Source organism: Cervus elaphus, chromosome 5 (assembly GCF_910594005.1).
Source record: "Cervus elaphus chromosome 5, mCerEla1.1, whole genome shotgun sequence".
NCBI classification, from domain to species: Eukaryota; Metazoa; Chordata; class Mammalia; order Artiodactyla; family Cervidae; genus Cervus; species Cervus elaphus.
Genome location: NC_057819.1, coordinates 57,378,420 through 57,398,675, shown reverse-complemented (window position 1 = coordinate 57,398,675; position 20,256 = coordinate 57,378,420). Strand labels below are relative to the sequence as shown.

The window sequence follows — 20,256 nt, the reverse complement described above, 5'->3', positions numbered from 1 at the left end:
AAACACGACCTTTCTCCACTGTTCTGCCACTTTTTACATAAATCAGAGCCCATGTATGCAAGGTTCTGTTTCTGAGCCCTTTTTTCTGTTCCAGTCATCTCTTGGCTATCTTGGTGCCACAGTGCCATTCTGCCTTAATCACTGAGGCTTTATGGTAAGTTTTGTCATCTGTAGAGCAAACACTCTTACTTTGCTCTTCTTAAGTGTTCTGACTATTTCCTGGCCTTGAACCATCTTGTCAAGTTCCACAAAAACATCTGTTGGAATTGTATAGAATCTGTAAATCAATTTGGGGAGAAGTAATATTTTTATAATATTCAGTCTTCCAATCCATGAACATGGTTCACCTCTCTATTGACTTAGATCTTTATATTCTCTCACTAAGGTCTTAGAGTTTTCTGTTTGGAGATCTTACATATCTTTGACTATCTTTATTCTAAAATCTTGACTATTTTAGCAAAGTGTCATTTTTAAAAAATTTCGTTTGAAAACTTACCGGTAAGCACTAATTTTGTTTTATAGTTCCTGTTTTTAACATTCATGAAAATTTTGTATTGTGTGCTTTCCTTTATTATAAGCATTTTCACTTTATTATAAACATGTTTCTGATCTCTGTTCTACCTGTGTTACAGGCATACCTTGTTTTATTGCACTTGACTTTATTGCAATTTGCAGATACTGTGTGTTTTACAAATTCAAAGTGTGTGGCAAGCCTGGTTACATTTTATTTTTTTAGCAACCAAGTATTTTTTAATTAAGGCATGAACATTCTTTTTTAGACATAATGTTATTGCCCACCTAACAGGCTACAGTATAGTGTATGTATGGGAAACCAAAAAATTTGTGTGACTTGCTTTATTGGGATACCCACTTTATTAGAACAAACCCACAGTATCTCCAAGGTCTACCTGTACTTTCCTGTTTCTGCTATAACAAACAAATGCTCCCTATTTGTCCTGTGGCTTTTTAGTAAGCCCTGGGCACAGTGCCTCTTTATTTCAGAAGCGTGATCCAACATGACGATGCTTTTTCACTCAGGGATTTGTCTCTATTAGTACTAATGCAGAAAGGAAAATCACTGCTTTTCAAATAATTTGGGATGCTTCTGAAAGGCCCAGTCAGGGCTCTCACAGTTTTCATCTCTTCTGGGTTTGTATACCTCAGAGAGTCCAAAGATGAGATGGGGAGGCAAGTATTGCCTTGAAGATTCCCCCAGGTGGCCCAGAGATGCCTCAAAATTCACAGAATTAGCAAAGGGGCTTCCAAAGTTAATTGAGGTGCCAACAAACTTGCTGCTGCTGCTAAGTCGCTTCAGTCGTGTCCGACTCTGTGCAACCCCATAGATGGCAGCCCACCAGGCTCCCCCGTCCCTGGGATTCTCCAGGCAAGAACACTGGAGTGGGTTGCCATTTCCTTCTCCAATGCATGAAAGTGAAAAGTGAAAGTCAAGTCACTCAGTCGTGTCCGACTCTTAGCGACCCCATGGACCACAGCCCACCAGGCTCCTCCGTCCATGGGATTTTCCAGGCAAGAGTACTGGAGTGGGGTGCCATTGCCTTCTCCAAACAAACCTGAGAGCTATTGAAAATGCAGACTGTGTAGTTCATTGGAATACACCAGACAAGGTATCCAATTGGAAAGTACCCCTGGGACATTTCAGCTTTAAGTATTGTTTCGACAGTTTGGAAAGCCCTAGAAGGCAAAATAACTAACATTTATTAGGGTTAGTCACTCAGGCGTGTCTGACTCCGCGCAGCCCTGTAGACTGCAGCCCCACCAGGCTCCTCTGTCCATGGGATTTCCCAGGCAAGAACACTGGAGTGGGTAGCCATTCCCTGCTCCAGGGGATCTTCCTGACCCAGGGATCGAACCTGCATCTCTTTTGTCTCCTGCATTGGCAGGTGGGTTCTTTACCTCTTGTGCCACCTGGGAAGCCCATCTTAACCAAATATTCACATTTTACCTTGTCAAGAGGAAAGGCAGTTGTGCATCAATTTTAGAAGGGCTAAACAGAATAACACTCATAGTTTCAGCTGGTAACTGATATTTAGCTCTTCTTCCTGGGTCAGGAAGATTCCCTGCAGAAGGAAATGGCAACCCACTCCAGTATGCTTGCCTGGGAAATCTCGTCAACAGAGGAGCTTTGCAGGCTACAGTCCCTGGGGTTGCAAAGAGTCTGACACGGACTGAAGCAACTTCACATGCACGCCCCCTGACATTTACCCAGGAAAATTTACAGAGCGAAAGTCCGGGAAGTGTTTCGGGGTTGACAACACCCTCCTCCTTCTAGTATCCTTCTCATCTAGCCAGAGAGACATAGCCAGGGGCAAATCACAAGGCGATCTTACTTGCGACGGTCAGGCCAGGGCTGTCCTGCTCTGAGCCAGCCGCCCGTGGACTCGTCCAGCCGCTTTTTCCTGTAACTGCCCGTGTACGTTGTCACTGACAAATCTGACCACCTCGTTTCATCCTGCCAAGATGCTGCAGCCTTCCGTCTGATCATGTCAAACTCTTGAGAAGTGAGAGGGCTGAAAGGCAGAAGAATCTGTGGTGTCAAGTAGAAGAAGTGTGACATGGCCCGCTTTGAAGGACAGCTTTTCGAGCCCTCTCTGTCATGCAGAATTAATTTCCTTCTTGTAGTGGGAAGTAATCAACCCAGCCCAGCAAACTTTGTGACTCCCACGGCTCAGAGAATTTAGAAGCTGAACTCAAAGTTGCCAAGCAACAGGTTGCATAATTCCACAAGTTCTACTTCCTACCTCCCTCCAATTTTAACTAGCAAATTTAGAACTTTCTGGCTTTTGCTTTAAGTGATACACAGCTACGAATCCTGGAAAGAAAGCAGGTGGCCACTGCTTTTATAAATAAGTGAGTCCTACTCATGATGGTTTAAGACGTGGAGCGAGAGGACAGTGCCAAACATTCATTTCTTCTAAAGACTGACCTTCAAGGGTCTGGAGGCAAGTGTGTCCTGTTTGTGATGTCAACAGTAGCAGGTGAGGCGAGCGGCTTCTCGTGTGTCATAGAGCAATGGGACTGAAGCTGGTGGCCCTCTGGAGTCGCCCCAGGGGCTGGTAAAATAAGACCCCACCCCCAGCCATAGATTCTGATTTAACTGGTCTGGAGTAGGGCCTTGACTTGGCTCATTTTATTTTATATTTTAAACTTTTTATTTTGTATCAGGGTATAGCAGACTAACAATGTTGTGGTAGTTTCAAGTGAACAGCAAAGGTCATTTTTAAAAGCTCACTCCTGGAAGCTTCTAGAGAGCAGCTGGGGTTAAGAATTAAGGTCATTGAAATGCCACTGTGAACCTTTTTTAGATTGAGAAGTCATAGCATCCTATCTTCTGTTCAGCTGATTCCCTGCATCCTTCACTAATAATTACTCTAAAGCTGGTTAGCACACCTGCCTCTCCTTCTCTGCACAAACAATTCACTGGCAAATCGAAATAGATCTTTCCACATGTGTCCTTGCTCCTAGCACTTCTTGGAGCAGAAATTCTCAGCCCTCTGCGCTCATTCACGTGACCTGTGGGATGCTCTATAGAAACAGGGGTCCTGCCTCACCTTGATCGGCGCCTCCAGGGGTGGATCCATCATCAGCCTGAAAGAAAGAGTCTCCATAGGTGGCTGGATCAGCACCCATTGGGCGCCTTAAACATGCAGAGGCTCACCTGCCCTGCACAGACTATAGGAATAAAGCCCTGGAATCATCATATTGGGTTGGCCAAAAAGGTCATTCAGGTTTTCCTTACCAGTTTACAGAGTAATCCAAACGAACTTTTGGCCAATCCAGTATTTCCGTGGTTACATGAGGGTGTGGCTGTTGACTTTAAATGCTGGGAAGACTGCTCCAAGAGCTGAATCTCAACAGTCTTTTAAAGTGAGGCTGACATGACACAAGGTATGCTTCTTTGAGGGTAAAATTACTTGCAGATACTTGTTAGCATGTCAAAATAGGAGTATCTTTCTTTAAAAATTTGAAACTTGGAACATAAGCATATTTGCTGTAGAAGGATTAGGCACATGGTCGCAGAGCATGCTGCTTTTTCTCGGGGAGTTGAAGGTTTCTTGGAGAAACCCAGATGGAACACGAGGAAGATGGAGATAGAGGCAAGGAGGGAAGCGGAAACCAGGCTGCCCAATGCTTTTCAGTGCACCCAGTGTCACGTGGCAACTGCTTTGATGCTTAAACCTTTAGCCATTCTAGTAAAAATTGTGGTTTAGAAGCCTCTGCTAGCATTTACTCATCAACTGAAAGTCCTCTAAAAATAGAACTACTGGGAAACTGTGGGATGTGAGGTGGAAAAGAAAAGCTCCCTCAGTTTTTTTGGAGGGGATAACTTTAAAAATACTTAACTAGCTAAGTTTACTTGGTGCAGTTAAGATTTAAACTTGTTGATTTTTAAATTGCTGTTACATCTGAAATAAACTGATGTGATGTTCTGGTAAAAAAACAAACAAACAAACTCTGCTAGTTAAATATTTTTTGAGGCAGGAAAATAAATAGAACAGATTGTGAAACATTATTTGTAGAAAACATTTAAAATTTTTCTCATTAGACTGTGTGGTTGTCTATAAACAAATGTATGATTATACAAATGTATGATTAAACAAATGTAAACTCTTCAACAAATGATTATGGTATAAATATACCTTATGATCACATTCTTGTCCTTTATTTTTATTTATTTCTTTTCTTCTCCCCAAATCAATTATGATATCATTTTAACAATTAAAACCTTGAGAACCAAGAGTAGTGAAACTTAACAATGTAAGTGAAAAGGTCTAATATCAGATTTGATAGGATTGTAGCTTGGTTCATCAGTCTATTAGACGTTGGCTAAGTCGGCTAAAAATCAGCTGGACCTGAAATTAGAGGATAAATAGAATGGACTAATTGAGTTTATTATCACAAGTATTTAGTCTATAAAACCCTAGAATTCTTTGTTCCCATTGTATCAGATGCTTCACTTTTCCTGGACATGGTATTCAGTACTGATTTGTATCATTTGACTTCCATGTTGATGGTCTGCGTGAAAAACTTCCTTTTGTGACTAAATTATGGCAAGCTATGTTGTTCAGTCCCTGGTTTGTTAAATGTGAAAAGACATAATTAAGCGCACTGTGACAATGAATTCTGGATTTTGAGTGCAATTTAGTAGAAGCTTCCCGAGTGAGTGACCTCATACCCCATATAACCAGCAGGTGGCGCCCGTGTCACCTGATGTAGGGATGGGGTATTAATCGGCAGGTCTTGACCAGGCTTTTGTCTTAAAAGGCTGATTATTTTAATGAGCTGTTAATAGGTATTAATTAGGAGTTTCATGGTTAAGTAAGTTTAGAACAAGTTGGGATAAACATGATTCTTTGCTGCAGAACTTTAGGGCCTTTAACATTTCCATGTGCCTTGTGAATCTATCAAAGGGGGCGGCTTTTCTAAACTTCAGTTCAGTGGCTCAGTCGTGTCCGACTCTTTGTTACCCCATGAATCACAGCACGCCAGGCCTCCCTGTCCATCACCAACTCCTGGAGTTTACGCAAACTCATGTCCATTGAGTCGGTGATGCCATCCAACCATCTTATCCTCTGTCGTCCCCTTCTCCTCCTGCCCTCAATCCCTCCCAGCATCGAGGTCTTTTCCAAAGAGTTAACTCTTCACATCAGGTGGCCAAAGTATTGGGGTTTCAGTTTCAACATCAGTCCTTCCAATGAACACCCAGGACTAATCTTTAGGATGGACTGGTTGGATCTCCTTGCAGTCCAAGGAACTCTCAAGAGTCTTCTCCAACACCACAGTTCAAAAGCATCAATTCTTTGGTGCTCAGCTTTCTTCACAGTCCAACTCTCACATCCATACATGACCACTGGAAAAACTATAGCCTTGACTAGGTGGACCTTTGTTGGCAAAGTAATGTCTCTGCTTTTTAATGTCCTGTCTAGGTTGGTCATAACTTTCCTTCCAAGGAGTAAGCATCTTTTAATTTCATGGCTGCACTCACCATCTGCAGTGATTTTGGAGCCCCCAAAAATAAAGTCTGACACTGTTTCCACTGTCTCCCCATCTATTTGCCATGAAGTGATGGGACCAGATGCCATGATCTTATTTTCTGAATGTTGAGCTTTAAGCCAACTTTTTCACTCTCCTCTTTCACTTCCATCAAGAGGCTTTTTATATCTGAGGTTATTGATATTTCTTCCGGCAATCTTGATTCCAGCTTGTGCTTCTTCCAGCCCAGTGTTTCTCATGATGTACTCTGCATATAAGTTAAATAAGCAGGGTGACAATATACAGCCTTGACGTACTCCTTTTCCTATTTGGAACCAGTCTGTTGTTCCATGTCCAGTTCTAACTGTTACTTCCTGACCTGCATATAGGTTTCTCAAGAGGCAGGTCAGGTGGTCTGGTATTCCCATCTCTTTCAGAATTTTCCACAGTTTGTTGTAATCCACACAGTCAAAGGCTTTGGCATAGTCAATAAAGCAGAAATAGATGTTTTTCTGGGACTCTCTTGCTTTTTCGATGATCCAGCGGATGTTGGCAATTTGGTCTCTGGTTCCTCTGCCTTTTCTAAAACCAGCTTGAACATCTGGAAGTTCTCGGTTCACATACTGTTGAAGCCTAACTTGAAGAATTTTGAGTATTGCCTTGCTAGCATGTGAAATGAGCACAATTGTATGGTAGTTTGATAGAAATCAAAATAGAAGTGACCTATGTGTGTGTTCATACAGTAGTTTGCATGGAGTTCAACAAACACACACAGGTCACTACTTTTTGATTTTCATCACACAGACTAGATACGTCAGGCAGAAACCTACTGATGAAACCCATATGATTCCAAAATGAAACCCAGGAAGAAACCAAGTTATAGAAAGGCCCAAACCCAGCAGGATTCTCTTGAGAAAAAAGACCCATATGAAGCTTGAGCTTCCATCTCAACAAGAATCTGTCTCCTGCCCATAAGGTGCCAAATTCTGATATTTGGATAAACACTGCCAGCAGCTGACTGAGCATATGGAATGCGTTATAGTTAATAACTGTTTGAGTCTGTCAGTTACAATAGTATTAATTTTCAGTCCTTGATCTTGTAATAATTTCTTCAAACTTACCCACTGGGTGATTTGGAAATTTTAGTAACTTATCAAAAACTGTGTGGTAGGTGGTCTACAAGACATAGAAAACAAGGAGCTAGTTGCAACCAGAATTGGATGGAAATAAAAGAGGGTAAAATACAAAAGAACAGGAAACAGAAATTGATACAATTAGTGAAGAGAAGCCTAAAGGAAGGATCTTTTTCTTTCCTTTCCTGAAATTTGTTAGTTATATTTACCATTTGAAAACTGAAATTGATTACAATGTGTAGATACTGTGATCCAAATTTTGTTTAATGAAAAGTATATGTATATATAAGAAAAGGCCTAGTGGGCTATATACACAAATGTTAATACTTATCACAGCTGAGTAGCAGGATCACATGTGATTTTATATTTTACATTCCTTTATTTTCTAAATGTTTTGCGATGAATATATGTAATTCACAGAGTCAACATGTTATACTACAAAAATGCAGGCAAATGGAATACATCCATATATAATCAATCTCTCTAATCCTACAAAGGGTCTCTTTTGAGTTTACATTTATTTTTCTCTTTCATTTTGTGTGTGTGTGTGTGTGTGTGTGTGTGTGTGTTTGTGTACTGGTGGGGGAAGAGGGAATAGGGAAGTAGAAAAAGATCAGGTATATAATGGACCCCAAGCAATTATCCTTCAATTAAAAATAAATCAACATTTTTTTTAAAAGAAGGGATTGATCCTAGTGGATTAGTTGCTAAATGCTTGAAGACAAATAAAAGGTGATAAACTCCTCACAGCTTTAACCAAGTGGACTCCTATATGGATATCGCAGTGGGAGTAGGTGGAAGGCACAAAATACGGTTGTTAAATCATCAGTCAACGCATGTTTGTTGGAGAGCAAAGACCAGAAGAGGAATCCTCTTGAGATTTAACTGACCCTTCATCCTCTCTTTGTTCACTGAGGCGGGGTTATTTGCCTATGCTGTTGGCTTAGTCAAATGGGAATCTAAGGTCTCCTCCCTATTTCCTGTTAGTTGCACCGAGTGCTGATTTGGGGGCCACAGGTTTAGGGATTTGCACAAGGCCTGGGAAAAGGCCACCCTGGAACGATCAAGGTTGATACTTCATCCCACCTCCTTTGTATACAAAGTGACAATAACAGGTTTATAATGTGCACAGGTATTTACAGGCCTCTGTTAGCAATTCTGAGGTTATGTTTTGAACCAAGAGACACTCAACAGTATTTTGTGCTACAGAATTTTTAGTATCCCAATAGACGCAATGTTAGGGTGCTCTGGGGAATTGGACTAACTCAATGTATTCCTGCTCTTTGATGTACCAGTCTTTGTAAGGACTGTTCATTATGTAGCTTTGTCTCTGTGGCTATGTATGAGCTTTATTCAAAATTTGTTCACTCATCCACTCATTGAATAAACATTTATTGTGAACCTACTCTGGGCCATTGAGCAACACCACCTACTATTTTGCACCATATAGCCTACCTCCTACAAACACAGTGATATATGTTCTACCAGCGGCATTTTTCCTGTCACCCTGATTAGGATTTGTTCACTAATGAAGACCTATTTAAGTAGAGACCTGTGTTAAAAGGCAACAAACACCATGCAAATTTAATGGGGCACACTTTCTAAATATTGGGAAGTAGGCAAACCATGTACAGTGAAGTCACTTTTGTTGTTGTTCTAAGATGTTCTGTTTCTCCAACAGATTATCTGAGAAAAATTAGTTTGAGTTAAGTGTTCATATTGCGAATATTGGGTTGGCCAAAAGTTTCATTTGGGTTTTTCCATAAGACAGTATGAAAAAAATCCAAAGAAACTTTTTTGGCCAATCCAAAGTCAAATGAGAGGGCTGGATGCTAGAGAAGCTTAATGCACGTGATACAGCTTTGAAAGAACCGGAGTGAGTTTAGGAGGGCAGAGCACAGTAGTACACGCCAGCCTTCCCGCACTCTTCGCAGGTTTCACTCTCTCTCGTTTCCTGGCAGGACAGCCTGGAGCAGCCGGACATTTCCCCATGGCTTTTCTGCTGCTCGTGGCCAAGTGCTTCCTGTGATGTCCCCACCCCTCTCACAGGAACCCCATCTCCCAGGCTTGCACCCTGTCCTTTGGGATAGTCAAAGCCGGATGCTGAGTTCAACACCAAGGTATGGTAGAAACTGTGAGTGTAAACAGAAGTCTGGTACCTTGACAAGAGAAATAGCAGAAGTCTCTCATGCTCCTTTTATTTTATGGGTTTTCAAGGTACTGAGGGAAGGCAGAACTGGGAGGTCAAGACTATGTTCTTATTTGAAGTGGGGGGTGGAATTCAGTAAAATCTTTGCAGAAGTTTCCCTGTTTGAATTAGGCTCAGACAGAAATTGATGATTATATGAGTTTGCTAGGGCTGCCTTAAGAAAGTACCACAAACTCAGTGGCTTAAAACAACAGAAATGGGGACTTGCCTGGTGGCCCAGTGGCTAGGACTCCACACTCGCAACGCAGGGGGCCCAGGTTCCATCCCTGGGCAGGATCCTACATGCCACAAGTAAAAGATTCTGCATGCCACAAGTAAAAGAACTAGATCCTACATGCCACAAGTAAAAGATTCTGCATGCCTCAACAAGACCTGGCGTAATAAAGAAGTAGATAAGTAAATGTGTTATTTGAAAAACAAATGTAATGCCTCAGGTCTGCAGGCTACGAGTCTGAAATCAAGGTATCAGCAAGGCTCAGGCGTCTCTCAAACACAGAGGAGGATCCTTCCTTGCCTCTTCTATCTGCTGGTGGCTTCCCGGCCATCTCCAGCATTCCCTTGCTTGTGGCTGCATCAGTCCAGTCTCTGCCTGCCTCATCAGTGGCATTCACTCTGTGTGTCTTAGCCCCCGAGTGACTGTCTTCTTTTAAGGATGCCAGTCACACTGGATGGGAGCCCATCCAACTCCAATACCACCTCGTCTTGGCTAATCACATCTACAAAACTGCAGGATCACACTTTATAATAGTACATCAATCACATTTATTTACATCTCACCTTATTCCAAAACAGATTAAAGTATGTTCAGTAGACATGTGTTTTGTCTGCCTGGCATTCTACTTCGTTCTGCAACTAATGACTCACGTGTCTTGGGAGAATCGGTCTTCCCCCAACCCCAAATGTGCATGCATGCTCAGTCGTGTCTGACTGTCTGCTGCCCCATGGACCGTAGCCTCCTAGACTCCCCGTCCATGGGATTTCCCAGGCAAGAACACTGGAATAGGTTGCCATTTCTTCCGCCAGGGGATCCTCCCAACCCAGGAATCGAACTTGCATCTCCAGCAACTCCTGCACTGGCAGGCAGATCTAACCTCAAATAGTTCCAATCAATTGTAATAGACCACACCACTGGCTGTGGAGACAGACATATGACTTGTCAGGCAGACCAGTCTGGTGCTTTCTCAAGACTCTCAGAATTGAATCTCTGGAGATAGGGCAGTCCTTCCTCTGGACCTGGGTGCTGCTGCTTGCCATTTCTCCAGCTAGGTGGAGGAAGCTAGACAATGGTCTCAAAACACAGAGAAGAAGAGATGGAGAATCCTAGTATCACTCGTGGCCCTGAAGCTTGCTGTACCCCTGGCCCTCTCCCTGAATGACTAGATGAGCCAATAAGCTCTTCTTTTTGCCCAAGCTAATAGGTTTCTGTCATTTCTAGACAAGAGTGCTGGCTAATACAGAAGCTGGTATTAAATTTTGGGAGGCTTGGTTTTTAATGCCTACAATATTATCTTCAACCATAAGCAGAAAAATCAACTGGAAAAGAAATACCATGAGGCACCATTCTCCAAAAGAGTTAAATATAAGATGTTAGGTTACAGTGAAGAAAGGTCTTAAAGATAACATACTAAGCAGGATCTTACCATCTGAATTATGTACAAATCTCTTACTCATTCTGTACAACAGAGGTATCCATGACAAAAGATAATATCTGAACCATCTTACAGAAAGTATGAAATGAGGTTCATAAAATACTTTGAGCAACTGGAAATTGTTGCTCAAATTTAAAAAAAAATTTTTTTAATTTTTTAAAAATTTTAATTTAAAAAATTAAATTAATGTATCTTTACATTAATTAATTTTTACATTAATAATTAAATTAATAATTAATTATCACATTATTAATAATGCAATTAATAATTAATTAATAATATTTAATAAATAAATCTTTAATATTTAATGTTAATTATTAAAATTAATAATTACATTAATTAATTAATTTTACATTAATTAAATTAAATGTATTTAGACACATTTAAATGTATTTAAAATGTATTTTAAATATATTTTAAAATAAAATTATAATTAATAATTAAATAAATATAATTAATTTTAATTAATTAAAAACAATTAATTAAATGATTAATAATAATTAAAAATAAATTTATTTTAAAATAAATATATATATCACATTTAGGGATAGTGAATTTAGATAAATTTCTTAATATTCCTATTGCTCAATTTGTTTTTCTGTGAAACGGGGCCATGATACCTTTAAAGAGTTGCTGACAGTATTGGCAATCATGCACCGTAAGTCCCCTACATGTGAACCTTCAGGTTACAAGCTTTCAAAGACGTGAACATGCACCTGGTTCCAACAAGGAACCAGAACCTGTGCCGTCTGCATGAGGCCTGGGTGCAACTGGCGCGTGCCCTTCGTCTGCTACTGCCGACGATCCTCAGCTCTGCCATCTCCCGCCTCTTCTCCCTCCTCCACTTAGAGTAATTCTTCTTGCCTGTTCACTCGAGGCCAGCCCCTGTATGCCAGCTGTTGTTCTGTACTACTGTACTTTTCTAGGTTCTGTCCTGTAAGATTTAAAAGGGTTTTGTTTTTTTGTTTTTGTTTATGTATTATTTGTGTAAAAAGTATTATAAACCTATTTCAGTACAGTGCTATATAGGTGATTGTTAGTTGGGAACCTAGGCTAACTTTGTTGGACTTAGGAACGAACTGAGACTTACAGATGTGCTGGTGAGTTCCCTCGTACATAGGGGACATACTATGTGTCCCTGGGCGGGGACACATATGGGACATATATGTGAACCTGGGTGATACGATTCAACTGAAGGTGATACTTCCAGACAAGGAGAGATTGCCAACTACCCACCATCCTTGCAGGAGCTGATAGACATTTTGAAAAGGGGGCTGGTGTGGAGGAAGTTTTCTGCAGAGACTGTGGGCTTGTGTGCTGGGGAAGAGACAGGAGAGGTAAGGTCAGTGAGAGTTGCTATGGTAGTTGGTCCCGACCCCAGCCTGTGGACCAGTCCCCGTGAGAGGAGAGGCAAGGATTCTATGCTCTGGGAACAGCGCTATCTTGGCAACTTACGAGCTTCACAGTTCAGGAACATTTAAGCAGGCAGCATTCTCCTGCAGGAGGAGCCCCAGCCGAAACAGTGGAGCCCAACAGAAGCCCGTGGGAGTAAGCTGCACCTGAGAGCTGAGCTTGTTTGTGAATCAGTGAGGAATCCCTAGGACGTCCAAGCTACTTGAGGGGACCGTGGTCCTGCCTGATGTGATGGAATCCTGAGTCATCAAAATTCAGGTGTAGAAGCAACTTTACTCATAAGAAGAGGGTGTCGATCCTGGGTTTGATATGTAAGATTTGACACTGAAGTATGGGCTTCCCTGGTGGCTCAGATGGTAAAGAATCTGCCTGCAATGCAGAAGCCCTAGGTTTGATCCCTGGGTCAGGAAGATCCCCAGGAGAAGAGAATGGCAACCCACTCCAGTACTCTTGCCTGGAGAATCCCATGGACAGAGGAGTCTGGTGGGCTGCAGTCCATGGGGTCGCAAAGAGTCGGACATGACTGAGCGACTGACACTTTCGATTTTCGTGAGCCTTACTTTTGGTAAATGGCTTTACTGTCGCCCCAAGACATCCCTTTGTGGAATTCTCACCGCAACTCAGACTGGCCAGGTGGATGGTACAGGGCCCTGAGGACAAGGCTGCCTGACTGTGTCTGTGTTAGGTAACAGCAGCGTTAATTGAGATGAAGCATTTGGACTTGCTGAGAGTGGAAACGTTTACTGACTTGGATGTGCCCACACCTCATTCTGTCAAGGAGTTGAGGTGCCTCAGCAAAGTTAATAACCTCCAGGTTACCTCTATGCATCAAACTCTCAGGTAAATATTCATGTACTTTGACTCACAATAGGATCATCTACATTTTACATGATGAAGGTGAATTTTTTCTTGGGGGGAAAAAAAAAAGCATCCAATATTATATAACTGCTTTTGTGCCATTCCAATACTCTATTACCAAACATGTCCCTGATGACCCCCAAAAGTGAACTTCTAAAAATGTCACAGGGCAGAATTATCAACATATATTCATGTCACATGGGTGTTAAATTTAGTAACCAAAATACTACAATGAAGGAAAGAAAACCAAATAGTCTACAGTTTCATTCTGATGGTTCTTTTTCAAGGAAAATTTCCACTTGTTCATCATTGTCTGTCTTACCTGAATAACGATGGTGACATTTAGTGAGTATTCTAACACATTATATGAGTCACGCTATAACCCCAAGATGTATCCCTAGATAAGACTTAGCCTTTATAAAGAGTTTCAGAAAGTCTGACTTGGAAAGCGTTTGTGTTTATGAAGCCCCATGTGGATTTCTCAAGTTCTAGGGGCAGCTGGGCTCCACCGTCTGCATGGATCAGTTGTCTTTGCTTCTCAAAGTCCTTGCAGTTGACCGTTCTTGGCAGTAGCATTTTGACTCCTATGATGGCAATCTACTGGGTGAGTACAATGTCAGAACTGTTCTCACTGATTCTTCCTGTTATTTGCTGTGTTAAACACTGAATTATGTAAACATTACGTAAACAAGCTCACTGTTCCTGATCTTTTGTCTCCAGGGTATACTGGGTAATAGTGACAAAGGCTTAGGAAAAGAGGTAAACAGCCAGCCTAGTGATTATGGAGAAAATTTCCTGCTAGGTTGTACTGTGGCAGCCACTGTTAACTACAGCTATACCTCTACAAGAAAAGTCCAGACATTTTAATGAAATTTGGTATCGTTTTAGCAAAATGCCTGTCAATTTTGGAGCTCAGTTTGGAACACAGCACATTTTTACCCGTCTACAGAAATTAATGATAATTTTGCTTTTGACAAAAGTGAAGTCAGGTTTGTTATTTTTTTCCCAGAAAAGAATTATCCATTTGAGAGAGAGAGAGATGAGCTCATTTAATTCTTACAACAACCCTAACAGGCAGCAACTCTCCATTGTTAAATATTTATTTAGCACTTATTATATCCAGGTACTGTATGTATATTAGCTAACACAATCCTTTCTCTCTCTTTTTTAATAGTTATTTATTTGGCACATCGGGTCTTCATTGCTGCATATGCAAACTCTTAATTGTGGCATGAGTGATCTAGTTCCCTGACCAGGGATCAAACCTGAGCCCCCTGCATTGGGAGTGTAGAGTCTCAGCCATTGAACCACCAGGGAAGTTGCAAGACAGTCCCTTCAACAACTCCGGGTGAATACTACTATCAATCCCATTCATTAACTGAGGCACAGTGAGATTAAGTAGTTTGGCCAAACTAAATTAGATGATGTGAATCTGTTTTGTAAAATAAAGTGTCAAAAAAAAAAAAAAGAAAAGAAAATAAAGTGTCAACTGTAACATCTCTAACAACACCTACCAATTACTGTGGGCTTCCCAGGTGGTGCTAATGGTAAAGAACTCACCTGCCAATGCAGGAGACTTAAGAGACAAGGGTTCAATCCCTGGGTCAAGAGGATCCCCTGGAGGAGGGCACGGTAACCCACTCCAGTATTCCTGCCTAGAGAATCCCATGGACAGAGGAGCCTGGCGACTACAGTCCATAGGATCGGACAGGACTGAAGCACTAGCATGCAGCACACACTAATTACTGAGTGCCAAGCAACTTAAATACAATATCTCATTTGAATTATTCCAGCCACTCTAAGTAGCTATGCATGTGTCTGCTCAGTCAAGCCTTACTCTTTGTGACCCCACCGACTATAGCCCGCCAGGCTCCTCTGTCCATTGGGATTTTCCAGGCAAGAATGCTGGAGTGGGTTGCCATTTCCTCCTCTAGGGAATCTTCCGGACCTAGGGATCGAACCCGTGTCTCCTGTGTCTCTTGCGTTGGCAGGTGGATTCTTTACCACTGAGTCACCTAAGCCCATAAAGTAGCTATTCTTGCCCCAATTTTACAGATGAGGAGGTTGGTGCGTACAGAGGAGTAATAACTTGCCTCCAATCATATAGCTGGTTAGTGACAGAGCTGAGACTTCACTCTGGGTATCTAAGTCAAAACCTCTGTTTCTGACCAGGTCAGGGGTCCAGCATGCTAAAATCAGAGGTGGGGAGGAGTGATGGCATTTAATAAAAGGGAACATGAATTCTTTTTAAAGGTCATGAATATTTTACTATATTATACAGTACATATATACTTTATGTATTATATAGCTTCTAGTATAGCAAATAACAGAAATGTGAACCTTGGAAATTGGTCTCTGTATCATGGCCAATTGTGTAAAAACCACCCAAGAAACACAAGGAAGGTTTTCCAATGCTTTTTATGGCTGCATATATAACATATAAAGGCAGTTCAAGCTGAGAAATAAATGCATAGGAAAATTTAGGACTAACAAATGCCAGCCTTTCTCTGTCTTGTTCGTAACAGTGTGTCTGTGCCCTGGTGCTGCTTCCACTGGACCACAAGTGACAGGGTTGCTATTCCCTGTAACAGCTTACTTACCAAGGGAAATCACGGAATTCCTTCTCCAGAAGATTCTAGAAACGGTTTTTCATCTGATAGGGTGGTCTGATAAGTGGTCCTTTTTAAAGTTAGGTAAATTGACTGTGTGACCTTTTCAATTTTCTCCTAATCCTAAAATATCAGGTAGGTATGCCAATAACACTAACCTTAAGAAAAAAAAAAAGAAGTAAAACAATGTTTGCTAAAATAGTAATAATGGAGAAATTTTATGGCTAGAAATAATTTTACTTAAATGTACACAGTCATAACTACCATCAAATACTATAAAATATACTCAAAGAATTAACTAGAGCAGGTACTTTAAAGACTATCATAAAATATCATGAGAGTGTAATGGTAGTAATAAGACCATGGGAAAAAAACGGAACGTTTTTATACGGTCTGCACAGCTTCATGTACTGTAACTTTAACAGGATGATAATGTCAAGCAGACTCTGAGCATTTCCATCCATCACGACAGCAAAATGACTTTCCTATTAGCTCATTGATCCTCACCAACCCTATAAAGTTACCATGTCAGTTCCGTTTGGTGTGTTAGTTGCTCAGTCGTGTCTGACTCTGCCACTTCATGGACTACAGCACACCAGGCTCCTCTGTCCATGGAATTCTCCAGGGAAGAATTCGAAACTGGGTAGCCATTCCCTTCTCCAGGGGATCCTCCCAACCCAGGCATCAAACTTGGATCTCCTGCATCACAGGCAGATTCTTTATCGTCTGAACCAGCACGTTTACCAGGGAAGAAACTAGGAAACTCAGAAAGGCAGGTGTGTAAATGTATGGCTGATAGCAGAAACACGACACTGTAAAGCAATTATATTCCAATAAAAATAATGATAAATAAAAAGAAAAGTAGGTCATTTGTCCAAACTGACACAGCCAGTAGGTAACTGATCTGGATTTAAACTCACCACTCCCAATACCAGAACCCAAGGTCTTAATCACTGTGCCAGGCTTCCTCCAGAGGACAAAACTTGATCCTCATCATCAAGAATCAAGTAGATTTTTAAGATGCTAATATGAAGTCAAATGGCCCAGAAGGAAGAGAAGCAAAAACTCTGATAACATTCAAACTGAATAACCCTTCAATCGTTTTGGCCTCACTTGGGCCTTTGCACGATGCACTTTTGATTCCTGGGGATGACTGGACCCGCGTTATCTGCAGCTGATTTCTCCAGGTCCCTTGGGCTCCCGTACCTGCCACGGGGGATCCTCAAGTCTAGACAAGCAGGCTTGAAAGTTGTGTTCACAGCCCTACCCATTCCAACTGCCGTGCTACTCGTGTACACGGCCACTGCAGAAATTCCTAGGATAGTCTGGTATGCTAAATGACATGACTTCCAGCTCTTAGAAACCCAGTGTATATTATTCGAGCTTCAAGGAAGACTTCAAAAATGCAGTCACTCTGGCTTACATTTTCCCTGGAAACTCAAGAGAACAGAGAACCAAAGAAAGCACTTTAAGGTACATGATCTTTTTCGGTCCTCAGCGGTCTCTGCCTGTGACTGCTGAGAAGATGCCGTCCTGCAGGCCACCGTGTCAGGGTGCGAGAGCAGGAAGAAGTGGGGCTGAGAAACACACCACAGGTTCCTTGCAGATGCTGCCGACCGCCTGACCCGTGACATCTGTGTCTAACGCGCGTCGACTTTCCAAGCATGGTTCACAGGTAAGGAGGCCGAGGGGCACCACAAGAGGATTGCTGGAAAGACAAGCACACGGCTGACTTTTAATATTAAAATACTTTATTCAAAGATACATTAAAATCACTGTGTAGGACGCACTTCATTAGTGTCTGCTTTTAAAAGCTTTCAACAACAGGTCCGCTGCTAGTCCCGGGGACAGGCCCCCACTGAGAACCCTCTCTTCCAGAAGAGGAATCTGTTCCCGGACTGCGGGGTGGGTCCGGAAATGCTCTACCACATTCTCCTGGATGAGGCTCCACATCCAGACCTTCTGCTGCTTCTGCCGCTTGGCGGCCAGCTCCCCACTGACGAGCATCACCTCCCGGAATTCTTTCATTTTATCCCACATTTCGGTGATCCCCTCTCCACTTCGGGCAGAAATACGAATTACCTGTTGAAAAGGGAAGAACCAGAATTATTTACTCACAATGATGGAAAACACTTTCGTGGGGACTCTGGCATTTGCCAGTTAATATTTACAGTCTATGGAAAGAGGTACGTGACAAAAATAAGGTATTTTATCACTGTGTCAAAGTAAATATGCTGAAAAATATACTAAGATAACTTACTAAGATTACTCAGTGCAAGGCAGAAATCAGACACGGATTCTAGGTCAAGTTTTTAGCTCAGAGGTTTATTTTGACCAAGGATTGCTTGCACGGTCTTTAAAGGTCACAGAGGTGAACAGTGGGAGGGTCTCTGGGATGAGACAGGCGATGCTACGCAGGTTTCCCTGCGGCCTGAGTGCCGTACAATGAAAGCGAGTAGAGAACACGGCACTGTTCCGTCAAACTGCCCGGTCCAGCAGGTGCTGTGAACCGAGCATCAGTGCCCACACAGACAAGGCGGCTCCAGACACAGCAAAACAGACAACATGCTGGGAGCCAACGGCAAGAGACGTCACCATCGTTCTCATCAGAGCGATGACAGCTTTTCTTTAACAACACGGTGTCCTTCTACAGATAAAGCGCCCCCATCAATATTACTGCATCACTTCCTACCGGATTTTTTTTTCCTTATTAAAAACATCGCCCAACAAACATAATGGGAAGGAAAGATACCATATCAAAAGACTTCTCTCTCTTACTCAAACTCTAATATAGATAATCAAGTCATTAATTGTGCCATAATCTTAAGGGTGGATCTTTTCAGAATGGATTTGCCATCACTTCCAAACAGCGCGAGCCCAGCATGAAGCAATCTAATCTATCACCTCACATCCAGTTTTTGACATCTGGTGGTTGACGGACTGTACTTAAAATCATAACTATGAGCTCTGGCTTTGTCATAATTTTTAAAACTGTGATCTCACATACAAGCAAAGATTGATTATATGTCTAGCTTGGGACTTACATCCTCTCTTCTGATGTGCACAGTCTACTCGGGGAGAAAAATGCAGAACGGAACGCAAGCTAACCTTTGGTTTCCACACTCCTGAACGCCTGCGCAGTAATTTCAGCGCACTCACATACTCTGCTTGTATCCTTCGAGCTGGCACGATCAAGTCTCCGTCGGATTTGGTGATAGCCACCAGATCTGCCATCTCCACTATTCCTCTTTTGATGCCCTCATGAGAAAAAGAGAGGAAAGTGACTTATCCCAAATATTTAATGCTAGAAAACAATGGGACACCAGTTCATGCTAGGGTTTTTAAAGTCAAATACTATAACTTTTTCTCTGCATCTTCTACTAGGAATCACAATTATTTGATGGAATTTACTCAAAAGCATAAAGTCTCAGGATTATGAAAGTCATTTGTATTATCTCTTTCAAACGTGGAGACTAACATGCTGGAATACATTCAGAATTAGAGTAAATGTATCATTCAGACACAATGTGATTGAATGACAGGAGACAGTTCACACGGCCTCATGATGGATTCCACTTCTCCCAGAGCTCACCCTGCAGGAAGCAAAATCATCATCGTTCAGGTGCTTCTAAAGAAGAAAACACCCTGTCACTAACATATGCATTTCCAGAAACAAAGTCTTTGAAGTTTCCCTTAAATAGATGCAGCATTTTTTTTTTCCTATTTGCATCTGAGGAAAAAATAACCTGATGGCTAAAAATGTCTCAATCTCTTGATTTAAATTACATTGCATGAAAACACTAGAAAAATCCTAAGGCTAAACCTTATATGGAAAAGGAATATTTTGCTATCTAAGATTAAAATTCCTTTTCAAGCATTTTAAAAACATAACTTTCAATGATTAAATTCTACTAATGTTTCTAAACTGCAGCAACCAGAGTCTGATGTCACTAGTTTTTCAGAATTTTCAATTGAAAGTGAGGTGTTGTATAATAGAGAACTTAGTGGAGGACAGAGGAGCCTGGTGGGCTACAGTCCACGGGATCACAAAGAGCAGGATGTGACTTAGCAACTGAACAACAACAGCCACAACTGGTCTTTGTCCAAGGTTCCTGGGAGGTAACCTCTAGAGCCTGTTGTCTCCTGAGTGACAGGAGTGACTCCATTATTCACAGTGAGTGCCCAGGATGGTACCTGCATTTATGCAAAGAGATCATTCAGAACGGGGGCTAACTGCACCAGAAAGTCAACCACATGATTAGGGGGCAGGGGCTCTGAGCCACGTGATAGCAGCCTGATGGCCTCTGGGGGTGGGGGTTGCAGATCGAGTTTCATCATGCGGATGGCAATTTGGTCAATCACACCTCCATAATAAACCCCAACAAAAACGACAG

The 20,256-nt window shown here is 41.8% G+C and overlaps 2 protein-coding genes and 1 long non-coding RNA gene across 8 annotated transcripts in view; 1 reads left to right on the top strand and 2 right to left on the bottom strand.

Annotated features, from left to right (window-relative positions):
* C5H4orf51 (chromosome 5 C4orf51 homolog) overlaps positions 1–2,898 on the bottom strand; it is a 47,553-nt gene extending 44,655 nt beyond the window's left edge. The window contains exon 1 of the mRNA XM_043900845.1: positions 2,349–2,898. Within this exon, the coding sequence (XP_043756780.1) occupies positions 2,349–2,575 (227 nt within the window). The 5' untranslated portion in view covers positions 2,576–2,898. The remainder of the gene's footprint in view (positions 1–2,348) is intronic.
* Positions 68–13,857, top strand: LOC122693330. Its single transcript, XR_006340875.1, has 3 exons — positions 68–154; positions 9,086–9,244; positions 13,740–13,857. It is a non-coding gene; the product is annotated as an uncharacterized LOC122693330 (long non-coding RNA).
* Positions 13,858–17,591: 3,734 nt separating this feature from the next.
* MMAA (metabolism of cobalamin associated A) overlaps positions 17,592–20,256 on the bottom strand; it is a 53,318-nt gene continuing 50,653 nt past the window's right edge. For all 6 annotated transcript variants that reach the window (XM_043902540.1, XM_043902545.1, XM_043902544.1 and 3 more), the window contains 2 exons: positions 18,971–19,120; positions 17,592–17,944 (listed from right to left, as the gene is read on the bottom strand). In XM_043902540.1, the coding sequence (XP_043758475.1) occupies positions 17,657–17,944; positions 18,971–19,120 (438 nt within the window). In that variant the 3' untranslated portion in view covers positions 17,592–17,656. The remainder of the gene's footprint in view (positions 17,945–18,970; positions 19,121–20,256) is intronic.